General features: G+C 39.9%; 1 protein-coding gene across 1 annotated transcript in view; it reads left to right on the top strand.

Moving 5' to 3' along the window:
- LOC123668039 (ankyrin repeat domain-containing protein 50) overlaps positions 1-18,254 on the top strand; it is a 53,525-nt gene extending 35,271 nt beyond the window's left edge. Inside the window, 14 exon segments of the mRNA XM_045601835.1 lie at positions 572-670; positions 1,030-1,213; positions 1,604-1,784; positions 4,090-4,159; positions 5,740-5,886; positions 7,387-7,470; positions 7,728-7,892; positions 8,637-8,755; positions 9,239-9,360; positions 10,019-10,174; positions 11,337-11,501; positions 12,719-12,802; positions 16,474-16,544; positions 16,848-18,254. Coding sequence (XP_045457791.1) covers positions 572-670; positions 1,030-1,213; positions 1,604-1,784; positions 4,090-4,159; positions 5,740-5,886; positions 7,387-7,470; positions 7,728-7,892; positions 8,637-8,755; positions 9,239-9,360; positions 10,019-10,174; positions 11,337-11,501; positions 12,719-12,802; positions 16,474-16,544; positions 16,848-16,963 — 1,763 coding nt within the window. The 3' untranslated portion in view covers positions 16,964-18,254.
- Positions 18,255-26,708: the final 8,454 nt, after the last annotated feature.

The raw sequence follows: 26,708 nt of genomic DNA, 5'->3' as shown, positions 1-26,708 counted from the left end.
CACTGCTGGGTATAGGACCATTTCCCCATGTAAGGATCAGAGCTTAATCCACCACGCTGCTCCAATGCGGGTTGGCGGATATATTCCCTTCTATGAGTACGATCGCTATCAGGTGGACATGACAACAACCGGAACCGACGGCTTAACGTGCTCTCCGAGGCACGATGGAGAGACGCACAAAACCTGCACAAACACCCAGACCACGGCAAACATCTGTATGGCCAATACAAATGTTTGTTATGGGCGGGGATCGAACCCGCAAGCGCCAGCGCAACAGCCACAAACCAGTGCTGTGACCTTATCGCACATAGATTCATGTTTCAACTGTACACGTACCACCTACTACTAACCTTGATTTTTATTTTTTTTATTTTTTTTTTATTTTTGTAAAAGACCTGTCCGTCTTTTGCTAGTAGTTTTATCGCCCTTGTTTGTTTGTTGTGTGACTGAGAGACACATGTATACTTATTATAGTCATATGTATACGTAAATACGTCTGGGTGTATGTTCCCCCAGTGTGCGTGCTTTTTTTTTGAAGTTAGGACTATAAAACTTCTCGATTTTTCTACAGGCAACGTAGAAGTAGTTAGGCAGCTACTAGACCGAGGCCTAGATGAACATCACCGCGATAACTCCGGATGGACTCCGCTGCACTACGCCGCTTTTGAGGGTACTTTTAACTTTATAATACACGTAATTTTATGGTTATGTTTGATTTTTTGTTTTCCCGAGTGTTCTATGCTGTGTAATTATTTTATTGTTGTGTTTTTTTTTTGTACATGATTTAGTCACTTTACTATAAGCGTATCACGTATATTTTTGTTTTCGAATATTGAAAAATATGGTCCTTCAAGCCGGATATTAGGTAAAAATCGAATTTTCAATTTTAAACATGTAAAGTTAAATTCAAATAATGTATTTTACCCCGACTTCAAAAAAAGAAGGAAGGTTTTCAATCCGACTTTATTTTTTTTTGTTAGATGTGATCACAAACATTTATTTTAATTAATAAAATTATTTTATCATCAGGACACATAGAAGTGTGCGAAGCTCTTCTAGAGGCGGGAGCAAAAGTGGACGAAGCCGATAACGATGGTAAAGGCCCCCTGATGCTCGCCGCGCAAGAGGGCCACACGCGTCTAGTCGAAATACTCATAGATCAGTGGGGGGCCCCCGTGGATCAGAGGGCCCACGATGGAAAGACAGCGTTACGGTAATTTTACACTCGTTATTATTTAGAAGTCACTGTCTCTTTCTGATAAGTTCGTGTAATTAATTACACGTAAATGGATATTCTCAAAGGAATTGACCATTGGCTATATTCACTGTCTTTATTATTTAGAGGTTACTTTTTCATAACTTTGTTAGTTACATATCAACGAAAATTCTATTCGACAGTTTGCTATCGAGACTATTTCAGAAACGTTTTCACAAAAGGTTGGCTAATGTTTCGGGCGACAACTTACCCGTATCTCCTCTAATTATAATATTTTGTTCCATTTATAAACTGACACGATAAATATCCCGACTTCGTCCAAATCACCATCGCAAATGATGCAGTCACGTCTTCTGTATCATCTCACTGTATATACACCCCCCCCAGGCTCGCGGCGCTGGAGGGGCAGTTCGAGACGGTGGCGGCGCTGCAGGCGCGCGGCGCCGACGTGGACGCGCTGGACGCGGACCGGCGCAGCACGCTGTACGTGCTGGCGCTGGACAACCGCCTGGCCATGGCGCGCGCGCTGCTGGCCCGCGGCGCCGACGTGCACGCCGGGGACGCCGAGGTGCTCGCGCTCTACTGCTATACATTGTTACTAGCTGACCCCCCGTTATACGTGCTGGCGCTGGACAACCGCCTGGCCATGGCGCGCGCGCTGCTGGCCCGCGGCGCCGACGTGCACGCCGGGGACGCCGAGGTGCTCGCGCTCTACTGCTATACATTGTTACTAGCTGACCCCCCGTTATACGTGCTGGCGCTGGACAACCGCCTGGCCATGGCGCGCGCGCTGCTGGCCCGCGGCGCCGACGTGCACGCCGGGGACGCCGAGGTGCTCGCGCTCTACTGCTATACATTGTTACTAGCTGACCCCCCGTTATACGTGCTGGCGCTGGACAACCGCCTGGCCATGGCGCGCGCGCTGCTGGCCCGCGGCGCCGACGTGCACGCCGGGGACGCCGAGGTGCTCGCGCTCTACTGCTATACATTGTTACTAGCTGACCCCCCGTTATACGTGCTGGCGCTGGACAACCGCCTGGCCATGGCGCGCGCGCTGCTGGCCCGCGGCGCCGACGTGCACGCCGGGGACGCCGAGGTGCTCGCGCTCTACTGCTATACATTGTTACTAGCTGACCCCCCGTTATACGTGCTGGCGCTGGACAACCGCCTGGCCATGGCGCGCGCGCTGCTGGCCCGCGGCGCCGACGTGCACGCCGGGGACGCCGAGGTGCTCGCGCTCTACTGCTATACATTGTTACTAGCTGACCCCCCGTTATACGTGCTGGCGCTGGACAACCGCCTGGCCATGGCGCGCGCGCTGCTGGCCCGCGGCGCCGACGTGCACGCCGGGGACGCCGAGGTGCTCGCGCTCTACTGCTATACATTGTTACTAGCTGACCCCCCGTTATACGTGCTGGCGCTGGACAACCGCCTGGCCATGGCGCGCGCGCTGCTGGCCCGCGGCGCCGACGTGCACGCCGGGGACGCCGAGGTGCTCGCGCTCTACTGCTATACATTGTTACTAGCTGACCCCCCGTTATACGTGCTGGCGCTGGACAACCGCCTGGCCATGGCGCGCGCGCTGCTGGCCCGCGGCGCCGACGTGCACGCCGGGGACGCCGAGGTGCTCGCGCTCTACTGCTATACATTGTTACTAGCTGACCCCCCGTTATACGTGCTGGCGCTGGACAACCGCCTGGCCATGGCGCGCGCGCTGCTGGCCCGCGGCGCCGACGTGCACGCCGGGGACGCCGAGGTGCTCGCGCTCTACTGCTATACATTGTTACTAGCTGACCCCCCGTTATACGTGCTGGCGCTGGACAACCGCCTGGCCATGGCGCGCGCGCTGCTGGCCCGCGGCGCCGACGTGCACGCCGGGGACGCCGAGGTGCTCGCGCTCTACTGCTATACATTGTTACTAGCTGACCCCCCGTTATACGTGCTGGCGCTGGACAACCGCCTGGCCATGGCGCGCGCGCTGCTGGCCCGCGGCGCCGACGTGCACGCCGGGGACGCCGAGGTGCTCGCGCTCTACTGCTATACATTGTTACTAGCTGACCCCCCGTTATACGTGCTGGCGCTGGACAACCGCCTGGCCATGGCGCGCGCGCTGCTGGCCCGCGGCGCCGACGTGCACGCCGGGGACGCCGAGGTGCTCGCGCTCTACTGCTATACATTGTTACTAGCTGACCCCCCGTTATACGTGCTGGCGCTGGACAACCGCCTGGCCATGGCGCGCGCGCTGCTGGCCCGCGGCGCCGACGTGCACGCCGGGGACGCCGAGGTGCTCGCGCTCTACTGCTATACATTGTTACTAGCTGACCCCGCAACCATTGTTTTGTCATATATGTTATTAACTTCCTTAAGCCCCCCCCCCCCCCGTTATAACTTAGGGATTATTACTAACTGACCCCCCAAACGTTGTTTTGCCATATATGTTATTAACTTCCTCAACCCCCCTCCCCCGTTATAACTTAGGGGCATGAAAAATAGATGTTGTTCGATTCTCAGACCTACCCAATATGCACACAAAATTTCATAAGAATCGGTCAAGCCGTTTCGGAGGAGTTAACTACAAACACCGCGGACACAAGAATTTTATATATTAGATTAATTGCTGAATATGGTTGCTTTTTTGATTAATTTTTGTAATCTGTAATCACGTGTAATGATTATATATTTAAATGATTAAGCTTATTATATTTTGCCCAAATCTTAATTAATGTGGCACTCGATGAACTGGTCACGGACTTTATTGTGCTGTTGATCTTCACCTAGCCTCGGGTGTGGTATGGCCTGGCCTCGCATCCCACCGACGTGATATACTTGTACTGTCGTATTGAATGAGAGACTAAATGTGTGTTTGTTTCCAGGGCCGGACTCCACTACACGTGTCCGCGTGGCAGGGTCACACTGAGATGGTGAACATGCTGGTTAAAGTTGGTGAGTTTGTTTTTGAAGTTATACTTTTTTATTTGCGCTAGGGAAAAATGATAAGAGTAAATTTTTACGTTGCGCGCGCACGCCGTCACAAAAAACCGACACCCTGAAGTTTGCTAGTCAACGAACTAGCCAATGAAGTATAACTTCTTATGTGCGTACATAAGTGCACACACCCTTTTTTTTTATTTGATGTAGTGATATTTGTAACTTCTTTAATAGAGGTATGACCGTACCCTACCCTACCTACTACCCTAGGGTCAAAAGGGCCATGGCCCAGAGTCGATTTTTACAAACATCGATAATTGTTTTTGCTATAATTGAAAAAAAAAAATGAAATGAGACATTCCTAGTACCTATGCTGCTTTTGCCTTAAAATACGCCACTGTGTAGATTATATTATTGTATGATTTAGGAGTTAGTTTGGTCTCCAGATCTCAATTTTAACCGACTAACAAAAAAAGGATGAGGTTCTCAATTCTACTGTATTTTTATATGTGCTACCTCTACTTTTTACCTATTTCGACGAATATTCTTTATTAATCAAAAAAAAAAAGAAAAAAAGTAGCGCTCGTCGTGTTGTCTCATCTATATTTAATCGAGATCTGACGGTTACTTTGTTTAGTTATCACTAATAACTTTGTATTACCGGGCGACGTAGTTGAAGTCGGTTTCGTTTCGTATTGTAAGGGAACGTACCCATACTACGTTACCCGTTCAAGGGGGGTGGGGGTCTTTAAAAATACTCCGCTGGTTTAAAGGGGCTGGGAGTCTTAGGTTTGCGTTACGTAGTCAATAATTTCTAGAAAAATCTCACGCTTTTTCATATTAATATAGACAAACGTGAGCCAATATATTTTGTTTTTAGCTTTTCTGTTTGCAAAAAAATATTTAAACTATAATTCTGAATTACTATCGGTGCGTTCTACTTACGTTCTACTCGCAACGCCATCGACTATGACCGCTGAAATTGCCGTTTCACTAAAATAAAAAAAAATAAAAAATGCTGTGGGCTTTGTGGGCGAATTTAAACGCATATTAAGTGCTGTCAGATGTCAAGTGGTGTACTCGTAATACGGCGGCATTGTTGAAAACATGCAGCTGTGTGGGTTGTGAGTAAATATTTCGGTCGGAGTAAAATTTAATTTAATATGGATTCCCGGGAATTCGTTGCGTTTTTGTCGAATGGAATGAGAGATAACATTCACAATTAGACATTGACAGTTGTTTTTGTTTTATTTCCACGTTTTGATGGAAGCCAACTTTGACTAACCTATATTTTGTGGCCGAAGTGGGCGCGATGTGGTCGCGAACAGAGACGTCATCTATGACGTCGAGCGATCGCTCGCTACGTCCATGAGATTTAGGTCTAACGATAGAAAGGGCGTTACAATCATTGCTGTCGTTGCGGTCGCTTAGTGGAACGCGTCCTATCTGAAAATTCGAGGGGCGAGTGTGGAGTCTTAGCTAGTTACTACGGGTAGTAAACCAAGGAGGGGGAAGGATTGTAAAAACGGATCGCGTAGTATGGGCACGTTCCCTTACGTAGAAGTTGGAAGAGTGCAATACGGGCGCTGTTCCAGGTGGAGCCGCGGTGGACGGGCGCGACCGCTGCGCGCGCACGGCGCTGCACGCGGCGGCCTGGCGGGGGCGCGCGCCGGCGCTGCGGGCGCTGCTGCAGCTGGGCGCCTCGCCCGCCGCCGTCTGCACGCAGGGCGCCACGCCGCTCGGTGAGGCCGGTAGTGTGCGGGGGGGTCGATGGTGCGGGCGCTGCTGCAGCTGGGCGCCTCGCCCGCCGCCGTCTGCACGCAGGGCGCCACGCCGCTCGGTGAGGCCGGTACCGTGCGGGGGGGTCGATGGTGCGGGCGCTGCTGCAGCTGGGCGCCTCGCCCGCCGCCGTCTGCACGCAGGGCGCCACGCCGCTCGGTGAGGCCGGTAGTGTGCGGGGGGGTCGATGGTGCGGGCGCTGCTGCAGCTGGGCGCCTCGCCCGCCGCCGTCTGCACGCAGGGCGCCACGCCGCTCGGTGAGGCCGGTACCGTGCGGGGGGGTCGATGGTGCGGGCGCTGCTGCAGCTGGGCGCCTCGCCCGCCGCCGTCTGCACGCAGGGCGCCACGCCGCTCGGTGAGGCCGGTAGTGTGCGGGGGGGTCGATGGTGCGGGCGCTGCTGCAGCTGGGCGCCTCGCCCGCCGCCGTCTGCACGCAGGGCGCCACGCCGCTCGGTGAGGCCGGTAGCGTGCGGGGGGGTCGATGGGGCGGGCGCTGCTGCAGCTGGGCGCCTCGCCCGCCGCCGTCTGCACGCAGGGCGCCACGCCGCTCGGTGAGGCCGGTAGTGTGCGGGGGGGTCGATGGTGCGGGCGCTGCTGCAGCTGGGCGCCTCGCCCGCCGCCGTCTGCACGCAGGGCGCCACGCCGCTCGGTGAGGCCGGTACCGTGCGGGGGGGTCGATGGTGCGGGCGCTGCTGCAGCTGGGCGCCTCGCCCGCCGCCGTCTGCACGCAGGGCGCCACGCCGCTCGGTGAGGCCGGTAGTGTGCGGGGGGGTCGATGGTGCGGGCGCTGCTGCAGCTGGGCGCCTCGCCCGCCGCCGTCTGCACGCAGGGCGCCACGCCGCTCGGTGAGGCCGGTACCGTGCGGGGGGGTCGATGGTGCGGGCGCTGCTGCAGCTGGGCGCCTCGCCCGCCGCCGTCTGCACGCAGGGCGCCACGCCGCTCGGTGAGGCCGGTAGTGTGCGGGGGGGTCGATGGTGCGGGCGCTGCTGCAGCTGGGCGCCTCGCCCGCCGCCGTCTGCACGCAGGGCGCCACGCCGCTCGGTGAGGCCGGTACCGTGCGGGGGGGTCGATGGTGCGGGCGCTGCTGCAGCTGGGCGCCTCGCCCGCCGCCGTCTGCACGCAGGGCGCCACGCCGCTCGGTGAGGCCGGTAGTGTGCGGGGGGGTCGATGGTGCGGGCGCTGCTGCAGCTGGGCGCCTCGCCCGCCGCCGTCTGCACGCAGGGCGCCACGCCGCTCGGTGAGGCCGGTAGTGTGGGGGGGGGGGGGGGGTTGATGGTGCGGGCGCTCAGAAGATAAAACTATTTGAGAACCCCTTTTTTAGTTCTAATTTTCTCTGTAACGTTAAGATATTTTCCCAGTCGAGCTGCTCTAGATTTTTGAGCAGGAAACATCGTGTTCAATCGCATTGTAACCTCTTAAAATATTACTGTGAACACAATTTTAATTAAACATAATATCCACAGGTATAGCGGCTCAGGAAGGTCACGAGGAGTGTGTGCTGTGGCTACTGCAACATGGCGCTGATCCCTTACAAGCTGATCATTGTGGTACGTTAAACAGACACACAGATTCATCAACAAAAATACTTATACATCATATAGACGCATCGACTCAAACTTGTCATCGGTATTCAAAAAAAAATTCGTTTCGCTTACAAACCATTCAATTTCGAACACCACACGTTTGATCAGGCGGCAATTTTTCCAAAAATATAATAAGGCTAGACGAGCAAATTTTTCTGTCTCTGTCAAGTTGATTTCCGGTTCGCACAATTTGTTTTACATAAATTTTCAAATCTCCACAGGTCGCACACCTGCAAAAGTGGCGTGGCGGGCCGGGCACGCTAATATCTGTCGCCTTTTAGAACGGTGGGCGGCGCCCTCTGCCCCCACTGCGCCGCTTGTTGCTGCCACGCCCCTAACAGCCCCCGTTGCACCCCCAGAGGACTTGTTACGACCCGGGAGAACGGGTAATATGTCTAAAACTACAGTTTTAGTTTCTAGTTCAAACTTGATGTTCACCAATTCGTTTTTAACTATACTATCTTCGAAAATTAGAAATGTTGAGATCGAGGAAAGATAAAATATTAAAAAGTTTATAAATGTTGTTCAAAATATAGATAGATGGCGTAACATGTATTTTGAATCACACTGAGCCAAATAACCTCAATGCAATGGTCACAGTACTGGTTTGTGGCTGTTGCGCTGGCGAATGTGGGTTCGATCCCCGTACATGGGAAATGTTTGTCGTAGTCTGGACGTTTGTGCTTGCCGTTCATTTATTATTAATTTATTATAAAGCGGAATAAATCGACACCAGCAATTTATACTAAGCTAACTCATAAAAGTGAACTTTACAATAGAGGCTTATAAAAGGGAAAAACGTGATACCTTTTATATTAATTAAGAAACTTATTTGAAATTTGGTATCTTTAATGTTTAATTACTTAATTTATTCATTGCAATTTCACATTTGTATTATTACTAAAAAAAAAAAAAAACACATTTATTCAAGTTGCATTAAGAAAACCAAGTTATCGAAAATTCGAGTTGGCGTAGTATAAATTGTTGGTATCGAAATGTAAATTATTTAATGTAAATGTAAATGTTTCTTGTACCGATAGATGGCGCTGATATCATACGCTCTCGCCCAATAGATGACGCTGTTGTAAATGCAGTAGCTCGGATATTTATCTTAAATTTTCACCCCACAGGCTCACCAGACTACAAACGCCGCAGTGTCCACAGTTCGAATTCGACTAAATCATCATCGAATATGACCGGCGGATCTAATCGTTCTCACGAGCAAAGCGAAGAAATTGTCCATGATAAGGTACATAAATATTTATTACTTTCTAGTTAAGAGAATGCAAAAAAAAACAAGTTTAATATTAAAAGTCGTGTTAAGTTACTTGACGGATAATAAAGCAAGAAGCGCTTTATTATCAGCGCCACGGTTCGCTTAAACCGAAAATAAAAATCATCATATCAAAAATTTCGCTCTAGCGGGTACATCGTTCCATAGCTTAATTGGCGAGAGCGCCGACACGGTCAGTCGGAGACGCGGGTTCGATCCCCGCTGGAGCGGTCAAAATTTTGATATGATATTCAAAAATGTTTATAAAGCAAGAAGTAACGATAATTGTGCAATTATTGTTGTTAATAGAAACTTTATTAGCAAAAACTTGATTTTTATCTGTGTTGTGTATAGATTTTCATAATTTGTAAAATGACGATTCGAAGTTGCGTTTGAAGCCAATTTGAATTAAATTACTTTTCATTTTGACATGTAATATGCCGTGTTCTTCTATGGCAGGCCCAAAGGCCCAGCCCGCTGTCGTTTGCCCAGCAAGTGGCGCGCTGTGGGCGTGGGCGCCGCTCCGAGCGAGACCTGCCCATCCCGGAGCACCGCGCCCTGGAGAGGGACTGCCGGCTCAGGTACTGGACACTGTCACGCTGCTAATTAACTGCTGGCGCTAGGCTGGACAGCCTATACTAACTATTATGATCAGACGTCTCGCGGACGTGAACGGTAATCGAGCAAAGAAACTATGCCGTAAATGCAATAATCTGCGCTTTGATAATTTTCATAAATTTAATCTCAATCGTGTGACGTGTTCTTAAGCGTCTTGAATTGCTCGATAGTATTGCCATCTTCTGAAAGCCGCGCTAAACTTTGTTTTTTTCGAGTGAATGACTGCCTCTGATATGTACATGTTGTTGAGAAAACATTATCATCATTACAGCCTATACAGTCCACTGCTGGACATAGGCCTCCACAAGTTTACGCCAAAAATAACGTGAACTGATGTGTTTTGCCCATAGTCACCACGCTGGGCAGGCGGGTTGGTGACCGCAGTACTGGCTTTGTCGCACCGAAGACGCTGCTGCCCGTCTTCGGCCTGTGTATTTCAAAGCCAGCAGTTGGATGGTTATCCCGCCATCGGTCGGCTTCTTAAGTTCCAAGGTGGTCGTGGAACCTTGTTATCCCTTAGTCGCCTCTTACGACACCCACGGGAAGAGAGGGGGTGGCTAAATTCTTTAGTGCCGTAGCCACACAGCACGAGAAAACATTAATATGTAGTGAAATTTCCAGGAGTTACGTTGCGAACGAGCAGGACGTCGAGCTGAGGGGCTACGTGTGCGAGAGGGACAGGCGGCGAGAGCAGAGGCACGGCGCGGCCAGTCCGCTGTACGCGTCCCCGCCGCGGAGCCCCAGTGAGCCCCGCAGCCCCTCGCCTCAGCCGGGTGAGTGCGAGCGAGACAGGAATAGGGCCGGGGGGGGGGGCAGATAGAAAAGAACGTCGAAAGTCTGTGTCGATGTATTGAAGAATTTCCTTAGTTCTTTAGCCTTTTAAGTATTTCCATCGAACGGTTAGTAGTTTTGGAGTAATAGGGTAGTAACCCCATGGGGTTGAGGGGCAGAGAGGAAAGGTTGAAATGAGTCTGTGTCGATGTATTGAAGAATTTCCTTAGTTCTTTAGCCTTTTAAGTATTTCCATCAAACGGTTAGTAGTTTTGGAGTAATATTCTTTTAAAATAGGGTAAGGGGTAAACACTTTACATCTACACCGAGCTTCATCACAAAGTCTCCTCGCATCCTCTTCTTGCATGTAAAAGGATTGCCATTCGTATCTTCTTGTGGATATCTGAAAAAAAAAGAAAACTATTATATACATTTTTTAATATCAAAAATCGACCGTTCCAGCAGGGATTGAACCTGCATCTCTGACTGGCCGTGTCGGTGCTTTAGCCAATTAAAAGCCAATATAGATGGCGCCACAGTCGCTTAGACCCAATATAAAATCATCATTTTTGAATATCATATAAAAAATTGACCGCTCCAGCGGGATTCGAACCCGCGTTTCCGACTGACCGTGTCGGCGCTCTAGCCAATTAAGCTATGGAACGATGTACCCGCTAGAGCGAAATTTTTGATATGATGATTTTTATTTTCGGTTTAAGCGAACCGTTGATATGATATTCAAAAATGTTTAGAATTCCTAATGTGACTGAATTTAACTGAGGTAGGGCACAGCAGGAATTTCCTGCTCAAAATATGGAGCAGCCCGACTGGGGTAGTACCGCGACCTTACAGAAGATCACAGCTAAATAATACTGTTTTCAAGCAGTATTGTGTTCCTGTTGGTGAGTAAGGTGACCAGAGCTCCTGGGGGGATTAGGGATTAGGTCGGCAACGCGCTTGCGATGCTTCTGGTGTCTATAAGCTACGGTAATCGCTTACCATCAGGTGAGCCGTACGCTTGTTTGCCGACCTAGTGACATAAAAAAAAAAAAAAAAAATGTGTGGGTACACAAAAATAAAATCGTACATATTAAAATCATCATATCAAAAAATTTATCATACAAATTAAACTATTATAAGTCTAACTCACATATTCACATTGAATTAGTTGCTTAAAAGCTAGCTAATAGAACCCACTGTCCCCAGGGTCGCAACCGCCCAGCCTAACCAACGTTCAACCGGCGGTGTCTGACACACACTTCAACAGAGACACGCACATGCGCATCATCCTCGGAAGAGGTCGAGACAAGCCCGCCGCTGAGAGACAGGACAGGTAAATAAATTACCCAACTAGCCTAGCCTGTTAGTGTTACCTGTATGACTGTATTACCTGTATGACTGACTGTGTTACCTGTATGACTGTGTTACCTGTATGAAGATTCGAGATTACCTGTTAAACTCATGAAGCTGACATAATCTTTATAGATACAAGTATAATATTATAATATACGTTTATGCGTTGTTCATTACGTGATATTAATATATTATTTTACGTGGGTTGTATTTTATAAGTAACTAGCTGTACCATGCGCGCGTTGCTACGCTTTTTATTATTTATTTTTTGGTCGTACCAACTCAGAAACCTTTGTGGGTTCATGCACAACACTTTGCTAACGATCATGACATGATCAAATGCATCGTTTACGATTCTATTAAGGACATAGAGAAAAACATTCATTTATATATATATATATATATATATATATATATATATATATATATATATATTCAAAATATTGCTATCATTATTGCATGTTTGATAATTAGGTAAATAATTATCCGAATCTAAAAATGGTGGTTATGTTTAAAGGTTTGATATAAATGAATTTTTTTTTCATACACCTATAAAAGGGACGAAAATAAAAATATAAATGAATGAAGCATGGTCTCCAGACAACCTTTTGTATAGGACATGACATAAAAAAACAATGTGATGCATATTATATGCATTCGTATTTAGAAGTTTTAAGTATCTTAAGAAGTCTTACAGTATTTGTGTTATAGTCTAGGCTATAATTTTAGTATATTTTTGTCATTTTTTTCTATGAATACATCTATTCATTTTTATTTATATCATCATCATCATCATCATCATCATCACCACCATCACTTCAGCCTATCACAGTCCACTGCTAGACATAGACATCGACAACTTCACGCCAAAAATGGCGTGAAGTTGTGTGTATTACCAATAGTCACCACGCTGGGCAGGCGGGTTGGTGACCGCAGGGCTGGCTTTGTCGCACCGAAGACGCTGCTGCCCGTCTTCGGCTTGAGTATTTCAAAGCCAGCAGTTGGATGGTTATCCCGCCATCGGTCGACTTTTTAAGTTCCAAGGCGGTAGTGGAACTGTGTTATCCCTTAGTCGCCTCTTACGACACCCACGGGAAGAGAGGGGGTGACTGTATTCTTTACTGCCGTAGCCACACAGCTTATCTTTATGCAATAGGCGTATATTATGTATTTGTTTTTTCATAAATATATATGTAGTAAGGTGACGTTATCGACGAGGGTCGCGTACAACAGAATTATCGGCAGCTTGGGGAGAGCGAGTGGGAAGATATTTAAGAAAACGTGAGTGACAAGGACGGGTAATCGATGAAATGTTACGCTGTGGGATTTTTAGAGCTTTTTTTACTTTAAATACAAAGACAAAGCAATTATAATAATAATTAAAATAGTTGTCGCAATATAGTGTCTTAAGACTCAGTCATTATCAGTGTGGTGACTATAGTCCGCCATATTGAATGTCTAATGACGTCATATAGCTATAATAAATATTCGATATTGATCGTTATTTTAATAATGTTATAATTAAAATTATGTAATGTGGGGCGTTATTTTAGTTATTGATGGTGGTATTAAAATAAACTTTATTGCTGTTTTGAATCAGATAGATATACACCCATATATATATTTTTTTTTATATATAAATAGGTCGGTAAACAAGCGTACGGCTCAACTGATGGTAACTGCTTACCGTAGCTTATAGACCTGCGACAGCAGAAGCATCGCAAGCGCGTTGCCGACCCCAATTCCCCCAGGAGCTCCGGTCACCCTACTCACACAGGAATACAGCACTGCTTGAAAGCAGTATTGTTTAGTTGTGATCTTCTGTAAGGTTAAGGTACTACCCCAAACTGACTTCGCTAGCTTTTGGACAAGATATCTTCTGCCTATATTGGTAATAGAAGTCAAATATGGGAAACCAGGATTATTGTGCTATATAGCCTTCAAAACTTCAGAAAGTTGTTGTAGTGGGTATCTAAAGTACTTTTCTAATGGGGTTGCTCCAAATTTTTATGGAGAAAATACTGCTGTATCCTACTTTAAAAAAAAATGGTAACGAAGCGCTTTAAAAATTCCACAGCTATATATTTCGAAGCGCACGAGTTGGCTGAACAAAAACTTTCATTTTGAAGCAACCATTCCATACTGCTGCGAGTGTTTACCATAACATTTAAATCATTTTAACTATAAACGAGAGATGTGTACGTATGTGTTATTATTTATTTTTCTAATATATAAAATTCTCGTGTCATGGTGTTAAACATTGAACTCGTCCGAAACGGCTCGACCGATTTTAATAAAATTTTGTCGGTATATCGGGTAGGTCTGAGAATCGGCCAACATCTATTTTTCATACCCCTAAGTTATGGGGGCGGGGGGGTTAAGGGGTTAATAACATATATGGCAAAACAATGTTTGCGGGGTCAGCTAGTATAAATATATGTTTAGATAAATTATGTATTATGAGCGGGAACTAAATAATCATATTTTTATACAGTGTATGTTTTTGTGTAAGAATCATGTCAAATGAAATGAAATAAAATGGCAATGAATTCAACAGATGTAATTCACCATAAAGTGATTATACGCACTTAACGGATGTAAAAAACTACACTGGTATTTTTAAAGACCTCCCTGAACGGGCCACGTAGTATGGGTACGTTCCCTTACGCGCTCATTACACACGGCTTATGCAGCACTACATTGCCCGATCGTATATTAAGACAATGTAAAATTTAAAAAAGCTAGGGCTAGGACTTTTTTTTACGTGGAACATGGTCATTTGAAAGACTGCAGCTAGCAGTCGGACATCCTATATTTGCATGAGGATATTTGACATTAATATTGAAAAAAGTTTTAGATGAAGACTCCTTTTAGAGTGATTTTTACATATTTAAGATATTTATGTTATTAAATACATCATTATTTTTTTATGTAAAAAAATAAACGGTTAATAATATTAAAATAATTCTTAACATTTTTTAATATCATATCAAAAATCGACCGTTCCAGCGGGGATCGAACCTGCATCTTCGACTGACCGTGTCGGTGCTTTTAGTCAATTAAGCTATCGAACGATGTACCCGCTACATCGAAATTCTTGATATGATGATTTTATAATTGATTGGCTAGAGCATCGACACGCTCAGTCGGAGATGTAGGTTCAATCCCCGCTGGAACGGTCGATATGATATTAAAAAATGTTTAGAATTTCCTAATGTGTGGGTAACACAAAAATAAAATCGTACAAATTAAAATAATTCTCGTTTTGCTTGTTCATGTTCATATTAGCTTAATAACTAATATATGCTAAGCTTTTTAACTTACTAATAAACGAGCTTTCAATTTAGCGTTGTTGTGAGGAAATGTTGCACGAATTTACTTTATTATTTAACATTTGGAACTAATGAGATGTAAACTAATACGACAGTGTAGGTGTATCAGAGATATAACAGAAACTTTTCATAGTTAACATATTGTCTAGCCCGGTGGCACAGTTTGTAGTGGCCCTGCTTTCTGTCCCGCGGATTGCGGGTTCGATTCCCGTCTGAGTCTGGGTGTAATATGTATATTTATATATGTATTATTTCTATGTATATTAATTTTAAAAAAAGATATATGTAGCTATACCAGTCGGCTGTTACCTATAACACAAGCATTAAGTTGCTTACTTTACGAACAGACGACCGTGTGTGTGTATGTTAAAAAATCAATATATACAGATCTAATTATATCTTATAGACAACCCGTTTCTATTGAGAAAGCTTTAGTAACAAAATAAAACCATTTGCACACATGCGCAATGCATAGTCGACTGTATTATATAAAGATAATTATGGTAAGAATCTACTATTGACTAGCCCGTTGGCGCAGTTTATAGTAGTCGTGCTTTCTTGTAGGTTCGATTCCCGCTTGAGTCTTGTAATTTATGTATATATATAGATTTATATATGTAGTATTTCTATGTATCTTAATAAAAAAAATTTGCTAGTGTGTGTGCGTGCGTGCTGCGTGCGTACGTGCGTGCGTGTGCAATGTACTAACTATTCAGAACTGTAGTTTCGATATGGATGGAGTTTTATCGGTAACTTGTGCCTTGTACATAGTCGAAAACAGAGAGGGCGCTGTACGTACACTTGTACACAGACTCCAATAGATGGAGCTTAAGGATATTAAAATGAGAAATCTAAGTATTATATAGCGTAGAATGATTGACATAAGTAATAAACACAGCCCGGCGTTGTGACTATGGGCAACACACATGAGTTCACGCATTTTTGGCGCGAACTTGTGGAGGCCTATGTCCAGCAGTGGACTGCAATAGGCTGGAATGATGATGATGATAAACACAGACTACTACAGTCGACAAAACGATTAATATGTAGACATCTATAACGGTTCTAACAAGGTGTGTTCCAATTTCCAATCTTCTGAAGATTGATTTTCTGCTGTTTTTTTTTTTGTGATCTGAAAGCTATTTGCAACGAGAGCGATTCATAATCTTGGAGTAAATCTCATATTTATTATAAATATATATAAATGAAGACAATTGACAATATATCATCATTATCATTGCAGCCTATACAGTCCACTGCTGGACATAGGCCTCCACAAGTTTACGCCAAAAATAACGTGACCTCATGTGTTTTGCCCATAGTCACCACGCTGGGCAGGCGGGTTGGTGACCGCAGGGCTGGCTTTGTCGCACAGAAGACGCTGCTGCCCGTCTTCGGCCTGTGTATTTCAAAGCCAGCAGTTGGATGGTTATCCCGCCATCGGTCGGCATCTTAAGTTCCAAGGTGGTTGTGGAACCTTGTTATCCCTTAGTCGCCTCTTACGACACCCACGGGTAGAGAGGGGGTGGCTAAATTCTTTAGTGCGGTAGCCACACAGGACAATTGACAATATATGTTTGGAGAAAATGACTAGTAACTGTATTATTTCTTTGTTCACAGTAAAAACAAGAGGAATGGCATAGTGACGAATCCAGCGATGCGTCTCGTCGCCAACGTTAGGAATGGTTTAGGTAATTGTATGACTGTATGATTCAGAGTGTAACGTGCCACTGCTCGGTATATGCCTCTTTCTCTATATATGAGAAGGGTAGAAGCTTCACCACGCTGATTTACTGCGCCTTGGCGGATAATATCCAAGAGTACGTAAAATCCATGTACAAAGTTTTAGTAAAATTTTAAAAAAAGGATGAAGGAAATCAGTAAAGTCTCAAGTTATGGCGTGACCAAAGGAAATAGTGATTAATTTATATATAACTTAGTGAGGGCCGTTGATTGTTAGGCTTATATTATTATTTATTTTTGTATATTTATAGATAACGCAGCAGCTAATATTCGTCGTACGGGGGTAGCGCTAGCAGCCAGCGCCAGTTCTAACAACCCAGCGGTTAAAACCAACGCGTTTCAATGGAGAAAAGAGACGCCACTATAAATACACGAAGAAAAACAAGGGCAGAAGATATTGCCAATGCTTGGGCAATTGGGCAGCCAGATCCCAATATTGGATGATTTTCGGCCAAAGTCAGTCTATGTTGGTTGACAAGTGCAGTTTCTTTTTGTTCTCAAATGGGTAAAACGTTGGGTAAAAGTTTTAGGTTTCCTTTCAGCTTTAATATATGATATAACAAAATTTATAATAATAAAAAAAGATAAAAAAGCGATTAGGACATTTTGAAGATTTTTTTCGTAATTTAGTTCAAATTAAAAAGTGGTATTTTTCGTTGGATGAAATGAAGATTAAACAGAATTTTCATTATTGATTTTAAAAGCGCTAGTCTAAAGGATAAAGAACTCGAAAGAATTAGACCTAAGAAATGTCGAAAAAATCCTAAATTTTTTTTTGTAAGAAAAAATTACTTTGAAATGACTTACTTAAAAAGTCAACTTTTTCTTTTTCTTCTTCTTCAATTGTCGACTGGCCAACTAATTTATTAAGTTTTTAGTACGTAATATTCTCAACAAAATTAATATAATAAATTTTAATTAGTGTTTAAATTAAAACAGAGACTTAGACGTACTAAAGCGTGAGACATGTTTAAACATGTTTCAAAAATAGAAAAAATGTTACGGACTGACAGGACTTTCAAGGACATTAACGTTTATAGCCCTGTTTCATAAAAAAATGTTTATTATGTACAATTCAGTAGCCAACAAACGGCGTCTTGCGACTGTTTCCTAAAATTTTACAACTACCCGCGCCATTTTCCTCATTTATCATTCCATAAGAACCGGAATTCCGTATTTTTTTCGATTTCAAATTTCTTTTTGTAAAATAGGCTATAAAACAAAGTAAAAGTGAAACGGCAAAGTAATCTAATATTTTTATTTTTTTGTGAAATAGGGCTTTTACTAAAAGAGCGATTCACCAAATGTACCTAAAAATCAAGTAATTTAAGAACTAAATCGCTAAAGAAAATATATTATAACGCCTTAAGATTCATTTTGTGCTTAAAACAGTATTTTTAGAAATGTCTAAACGTTACTTATCCGTGGGTAATCTTAATTTAGAACAATAAAAAATCATTTTAATCGAATTTCTACGAAAATATTAAACAAAAAACTATTTTCACATTATTACTTACAAAAAGCAATCGTACTTGACAGAAAGCAGTCGTATATAAATAATAAGAATAATACGCGATCAATATGCGATTAAACTACAAAGTGTAATCAAGAAGTATAAACATACTTATACAATTTTACAACTACAATATAAACAGTACTTATAATTGAAAAAAAAAACGCAAAAATCTAAAATATATCAATAATACCTAATAGTTATAAAATTTACGTAAATACAGTAATCCCTTTCTGTATGAAATAAATAGTTTTTTTCTTTAAATATTTTTATTTATAATTTGTAAAAATTCGATTAAAATTTACAATAATAACATTTCTTTATTATTATTAATATTAAAACGGGATATTTGTGTTATCGTTAATCATTCTGAGTTGTTAGAGAGAAAGAGAAAGACAGATGTCAGAAAAGCAGGAACTCCGACAGACAGACAAACAGTAAAACCCGGTTTTAATATTTAAGTAACCATCCGTTTTTCGTTGTAGGTAAAACGATTCGTTTTTCAAATATAGAAACTCGTTTAGATAAATAAAGTTATAAACTCATATTATTATTTCTCTATGTGTATTATTTAGAGAAAGTTGTAAAAAATATCTTATTTTAATCTAGACGTTCCACTAAATAATGTAATCAGTAAATAATATATTTTAATATCATCGATCATTTGTAAAAAAAACGTAATAAAAAATATATAATGTTGCCAACTAAAAACATTAGTTTTTCAATACAAAAAAAAAAAAAAAATAGTTTATCAAATATACAATGACCAGTATTATATTACGACAAAACATTTCGAAATTGCATTTGTCTTTAGTACAATTTTCTTTTTTATTAATAAAATATCCAGCTAAAGCTAAGCATATGCTAGAACACAAGTTTTTCACTCAAAGAAAATAGGAAAGTACTTAAAAATATCGTAAATTTTACATCAAGGAAATAGTTTTGTGTAGTAACTTGTAAATGGTATGTATATGTGGTTCAATTTAATGCTTTTCGTTTGTATATATATATATATATATACAAACGAAATAATATATATATATATATATAGCTTGCTTTCAAAAGTAAATAATGTTTAGCATATGCTTAGCTAAAAAGAGTAGTCTCTTAAAAGTTGGGTCGAAAAATTTCTGATCTCAAATCGAACAAAGTTAACTAACATTTTTTTTTTGTTATAATGTAGTTTAAAAAATGCTATTTTAAAAACTAGTCCAAAATTGTGCAGGTGTCTATCTGATCAAGTAGTTTAGGTTTATGCGTAAAAATGTAACTCCATAACAGTAAATAAAGTGATAAAACTTCTGTTTTCTTAAATTAATAATTATTAACTTTCATATTATCAAAAGAAACTTTTTTTTTTTTATTTGAAAATCATTTAAAGTTGCTTTTCTGTCGACTAACATAAAGAACTATAGGTATGTAGTGAGATGTAACTGCTCCTATAAAAAATGGCGCCACAATTGCTACAAAATTGAAAATGATTCATATTAACGTAGTTTCAATTACTGTTGTATATAAAAATATATAATTTTCAAAATAATATCCTATATTTATTTCAATGGAATTTACACAAATATTAAGTAAAATAATGAACGAACTGACAAATATTTTCGCGGTATTTTAAACGTCAAACTTTTTTTTAATTTCGCTAATCAGATTAGTAAGAAGGTCCTAAACCATACTAATTTTAATTTAAAAAAATTCTGTGAATTCTATTGAAATAAAAACTTTTTTGTTTGGGTTACGTCATCATACGCATTAGTAGGTATTTGTATTTTAAATAGTAAATAAAGGTATTTCAACACCAATGTGTGAGTGTGTATGCTTTTTTAGTTTTCCTGACAATTGTGAGTATAGTAGTAAGGATTGTATAAAAAGTTTATACTTTATAATTTTTTTAGTCATTGCTTTATATTTTTTAATGTATAACAATTCGAATAATATTTTTTTTTCTTTTTGAGTTTTTTTACTTCTTTACGAGATAAAGAAGCTAAAAATACAAGAAAAATTTGTATTTTATTGTAATCGATAGAATAGGTGCTGTTTCTATAATTTAATGTAAATTTAATTTTCAAATTTAAAAGTAATTATAGACTTATAATACGTAATATTAATGTTGCTAGTGAAAAAAATATATAATACATTTTAAAACTCATATTTAAATAGTTATTTTTACAAAGAAGTCACTCATATGAATTTTTTACTTTTTTTTTGTGGCTAAACACAAGAAAAAATTGTATCCAAAAGATAGAAACTTTTGTTTGAATGTGAGAATCAAATTGGTTTTTTTTAGGTATAAGTTTTTTTGGTATTTTTTTGTATATAAAAAAAATCGTGTCATATTGTGAGGCTATCTTTATTAGTTAAATTTATTAATTTAGTCATGTATGTGAAACGATTTGACGGAAATCTTGTTATTATTTTAATCCAAATTTAACTTTTATAAAAAAAGTTAAAAAAAATCGAGAAGGTACAATAGAGATAATGCAATCATAAAAAAGGATTTAAGCAAAAAGTTTTAATCACTATAGTTTCTTTTTCGCTGCGTTTATTTTTGATTCCATAATTTTTTGACATTACATATTATTATTTTTTTTGGAAAAAAAAAACAGATACACAAGACATAGTTATAAAACTTTCTTTATGAAACTATATTTAGTTTTTGTCTCTCAAATAATAAAACAAAACAAAATTCATTTGTCTTCTATTAGTTCGATCTTATTAAAATGATTTGGATTAAAATAATATTAATAAAAAGAATGATATTAAAATGTAAATATTTATCAAAATTACGATTTACACACATATTTTTTAGTTAATTTTATCAATATTTCTAAAGGTGCAAGATTATTACGATGCGAATGTTTCACGTATATTTTGATAAATATTTTTCGGCATAGATTTCTTGATTGTAACAGTAATCGATTATTACAATTTAATTTTGTGTTTATGCTGTAACATATTATACTTTTAGACTCTGTTATAACTTAATTTAATATATTTATGTATTATAAATAATGAAAGTAAAGAAACAAATGATAAATAAACGCCTCACACAACATAGGATTTTCTCCTGTGTCAGGATTCCAACAGTAGCAATATATATATATATATATATATATATATATATATATATATATATATATATATATATATATATATAATGATAAACCACTTTATTGCAACTAAAGATAGTATACATAGCAAACCTTAATTCTAGACACATATAGTGCAATGGGCGATCTTATCACTAAATAGCGATCTCTTCCAGATTACCCAACAGAAAAAAGCTAACAGTGTAACGTATATATATATATATTTAAGGACTCTAATGTTAAAATAATAATTAAAATATTTTGAAGTCCCTTTTTTGTCCTTAATTTAAATAAGTCCGTTCTGCCAATCCCTACAAAAATTATGTTAGCAAACTCTCTTCTTTTATCCATTCTAGATTATGCAGATGCGAGCTACACTAATTTGACCGAGGACCAACTTAATAGGCTTGAGCGACTTCAAAATCTTGCCATTCGGTTCATATTTTGCCTACGCAAATTTGACCATGTTTCGGAGTTTCGTTCCAAGCTCAAGTGGCTTCCTATACGCCTTCGCCGGAACCTACATATTCTTTCTAGGTTGTACTGTGTGCTATTTAATCCAAATTCTCCTTCTTATTTAAAAGATAAATTTATATATCTCGGCGAAGCTTCAGAATTAAGAACATCTCGAAGACTTATGCTGAAGCTACCCGTACATAAGTCCAAGTACTTTAGTCAGTCTTTTACTGTTCAGGCTATTAAATTATGGAATAGTCTGCCCTTAGCCATAAGGGAGGCCAAATCACCGTTGACTTTTAAAAAAAACGTTAAGGATTATTATCTTAAGATGGAGACGATTTAGTGTATATGTATATGGTGCAATTTCTTTTCTTTTTTTTTTCTTCTCATTTTGTTTATAATATATGTATATTTGCGTTTATATCATTTCACTTAATTGCTATCTTCAATTTACGTTCATTGCTTACATACTTTATTAGTTTATAATAGAATATATATATTATATTTTTATTATTCTTTTTATTTATTTATGTATTTTTTATGATAGTGCTAGATGTAGACATTTGTATGTAACTTTATTATACATCTACACCACCTACCTAATTTAGATAATAAGTTTCCTTTCTATGTATGGGTTGTCTGGAAGAAATGGCTAATTAGCCATAAGTCCGCCTTATACTTCACTGTCTGTAACTATCTTTATGCTTTGTTTGTAATATATTTGTGGTGTACAATAAAGTATAAATAAATAAATAAGTTTTATTTATGATATATATTATGAATATAAATGTATGTTTTTTTATTGATTTTAAAATGATTTTGTAATCATTTTCTAGATTAAATATGAATTTAAAAATATTTAAGATTTAAAGTTTATATAAATGTTTATTTATATAATTATTTAAGTCTTAATATAATTATAAGCAATATTATTTTTTATGTACTTTTTACATGTTTCGTAATTAAACATATTAAATAAGTTATAACTGGAGTCGCAACCGAAGAAGTGATTTTTTAAACGAAATTCCAAATTTTTTCGTATGGTATTACATATTTAGTAGAAATTTTCTACTAAATGGTAGGAATATGTTTAAAAAAAAATCATTTCTGTATAATTTGAAATAACGCTTATTTTTGTAAAGAAAAGGTAAAGCAATATTTATTAATTTATATTTTTCTTTGTATTTGTGTGAGTGGATTGTGGTTGACGTGTATAACGGTTTATACGGATGTGCAGTAGTCGTACCGTGCGATGTAAACGTTGGGAAGAAATATATTGAAATATATATAATTTCTCGTATTTTTGGCGTTTTATTTGATTTATTTATTATATACTTTATTGCACTTAAGAACAGAATATACAGAAAATTACATATATAGTTGATGGCAAAGGTGGACTTATCCCTAGAAGAGATCTCTTCCAGTCAACCAATGGTCATGAGAGAGAGTGTCATTTATTTCATTACATACTTTTTTCGTTTTTTGTAACTTAGTAATACGTATTAATTATGACTATAACTTATAACAGATCTTAATTAGTGAAATTACGTGTTACAATATTACTATTCTTTCTTTTTCCTGAAAGGCTATTTTACCTCTTATCCTAACTGGGTTGTTATATTAACCCGTGCTTATAGACAAATAAATAAAATATGCACTACATATAATTACATATTAAATTTCCTATGCAAGACATTATGAAAAATAAAACAATTTGTTGACAGATTTAAAATTTGAAACAAAAAGACTCCACAGATTAAATACAAATGATTAACTTCACATAATCTATGACAATAAAGACATACCCTACAACCATGCCCTAAACTGTAGTAACAGAAAAACAGTAATAGCCCTTATTATTAAAAAAATGCGTGTTTGTAATACGATACGATTTCTCCCTTCATTCTACGACCCTTTTGATACTCTTAAGGTCATTGACAAATCAAAATCACAATAAAAACTACTTCATTCATGGTAGCTTGAAAGGATCCTTAAATTGACGTTTTTCGAAATAGTTATAGTTATTATTGACTAATGACTACTTAACTGTGCCTAATTCGTCCGCGTTTAGGATATTTACTATTTACATGTTCAACGTGATTCTTTAAATCGGCATAACTTTTTTATTTATGAATCGATTGACATGAAACAATCAATAAATATTAGGCTAAACTTGCCACAATATATTAGTAAAGACCACATCTAAATCTCGGTGCAGGATTACATAGTTGATAAAGATGTGTGGACTTAGTGACGCTGTATTTCGTGCAACATGTTTCTAATTTTGTACTAAAACACAGTTTATATATTACTTTTCAAAAGAGTAACTGCGGAGTTTCTTGCCGATTCTTCTCTGCAGAATCTACATTCCGAATCGGTGGTAGTTTCACTTTTACAAAAATAATAATTGATTTTTAAAGTTTTAATTTGTAAAATGACGATTCGAAAGTGCTCTTGGAGCCTATTTGAATAAACCTATTTTTTTATTTTGATTTTGATTTTGAATAGGTTAAGCCGTTTCTGAGATTAGCTTGCACAAACGCACAGACAAACGAACAAAAATTCTAACAATCATTGTTTTGGGTGCTATTTCCGTTGATATAGGTCCACATATATTTTTTTTTCATATATCTTCCATGTACAGACAGCGATCTGTTACATTTTTATTATATGTATTGATTAGAAAATTATAGTTAATGTTACAAAATCAAATTCAGAATCTTTGTCTAAATAGGCATTTAAATCACTTACAAGCCGTTATTTTACAATTCATAATTAGATTAGTATAATAGATTAATTATAGATTATGTGAAACTGGATTCGGTATGTAGGTTCAGCTGAGAATAATCGACAAGAAAATCGACAGATGTTCTTTTCTGTCTGTCCGTTCCTGATGTTATTAATTCATTTAAGACGGTTAGAAAAGAAACTAGTTTTTTTTTAGTTTCCACGAGTGAATTAAACACGGGTGTAACTTTTTTTGATGAGGAATGCGGAAAACCTGGATGTCTGGCGTGAACTTAGGTAGGACTATATCCACCAGTGGATTGCAATAGGCTGAACTGACTGATACCTATTATAAAACAAATTTTAAATACATGATTAATGTATGATATAACACTCATACAATCTCTTAGAATTCTTTCATTTTTCTTCATAACAAAATATAACCAAACTCCAAAATATACAGACACATTCATTACGCCATGAATGACCCAGATGAAACGATAATTATGTAGCCAGTGCTTTTTTAGTACATACTACAAACACAACACATACATGTATTAATACAAACATATATTTTGAGACGGTGCATAGCAGGAAATATCTGGCTCAAAATTTGAACTTGAGACTGCAGAAGTATATCAACCTTACCGAACATCCAATATCTTCTATCAGGTAGTGTTGTGTCCTTGTTTGAGTAAGAGACCTTCAGGGAAGGTCGGGGTAGGGTCCACAACGCGCTTGCAGAGCTCCTGGTATTGCTGGCGTCTATAAGCTACGGTAGCCTCTCACCATCAAGTGGGACGTATGATTTTACCATAATAGTATTAAAAATACTGTCTTGATATGTCTAGATATTATGGAAAAAAACCTAACCTACTATTAAACAAAAATGACGCCGTAATGAATCTCATGGTACACACCTTTTTTTTTCTGGATAAAAAGTAGCCTTTCAGATTAAACTTATCTTTGTTGCAAATTTCATCGAAATTTGTTCAATATTGTCATGATTAAGTAAAAAACACACTCTAGCCTTCAAATTTATAATAATAGTAAGAAAAATACGTTTAAACGATTTTAATAAAACATATGTCACTAAGCTGGCACTTCTACAATATTCGTTGTTATTTAAACTTAAATAACTTCATATTCGATCAAGATATTGTAATATTTTTTCTTAGTATAAAACTTAGGAAACTTAATTGCAACCCACCCAGTAGTTTTTTTACCTTGTGCGCTTAGAAACCTATTAATCTCTATAACCCGTATCAATATTTGTACATACTATATCATATCCAAGAATTGTATAACAATTTCCAGAGTCTAATTATACATAAAAACCACATAATCCTAATCCGCACTTGAGCTGCAAAACAAACAATTGGTGTCATTTTACAAGGGCTTAGTTCCGCTACCAGCCGCGTGGCGCGCGCGTGTCGCTTCTTAAACTAAGGGTTGTTAGCTCCTATTGTTCGTAATATCCTGTCACGGAACGATCTTTAGACTTTAAAAACATTCTTTTGACGAAAATACTTAAGAATATGTTGAGTGTTTCCTTTTAGGGTAAATTGCTTAAGTATACGCCTCTTATTTGGTTGCTTATATAGATAGGTACGTATTGAGAGAGAAATTATATCATTATATTCATTTTATCTAACTAACGAAATGATGTAAGCTATCAATTAAATTGGAGTAATTTTGGTCGGTTGACTCACGTCTGCATTAGGGACACTAAGATAGAATAATTGGTTTTCATAATGTAAGCGATGATGATTAATGATATTAGGTAATAATAATTTATTATTAATAATAATTTCATAATGATTGCGGAAGACCGGGATGTGTGGCGCGAACTTGGGGAGGCCTATGTCCAGCAGTGGACTGCGATAGGCTGAAATGATAATGTAAGTTGCAGTAGTGTAGGTACCAAGTGTGCAGGTATTTTCCGGACACGGGTGCTTCGGCAAGTACCTGCACCAAATCGCGAGACGGGAGGCGACTCCAGCCTGCCACGAGTGTGGGGCACCAGAGGATACGGCGCTCCACACGCTGGAGGTGTGCGCCGCGTGGGAGTCACAGCGGCGCGCGCTTTCGGCGGTCCTCGGACGGGATCTCTCACTGCCGAGCGTCGTAAAAGCCATGCTCGACAGTGAGAGATCGTGGCAGGCGGCGGTCTCCTTCTGCGAAGAGGTAATGACGCAGAAGGAGACCGCGGAGCGGGCCAGGGAGAATGACGTCTCCGCTGACCCACTCCGGCGCAGACGTACGGGGGCAAGGAGGAGACGGTTTGCCCACCTCCTCCCCCCCTCGTAATAGTGGGG

This window comes from Melitaea cinxia, chromosome 30 (genome assembly GCF_905220565.1).
Source record: "Melitaea cinxia chromosome 30, ilMelCinx1.1, whole genome shotgun sequence".
Classification (NCBI taxonomy): Eukaryota; Metazoa; Arthropoda; class Insecta; order Lepidoptera; family Nymphalidae; genus Melitaea; species Melitaea cinxia.
The sequence above is the reverse complement of the archived record's forward strand: the minus strand, read 5'-3'. Positions and strand labels throughout refer to the sequence as shown.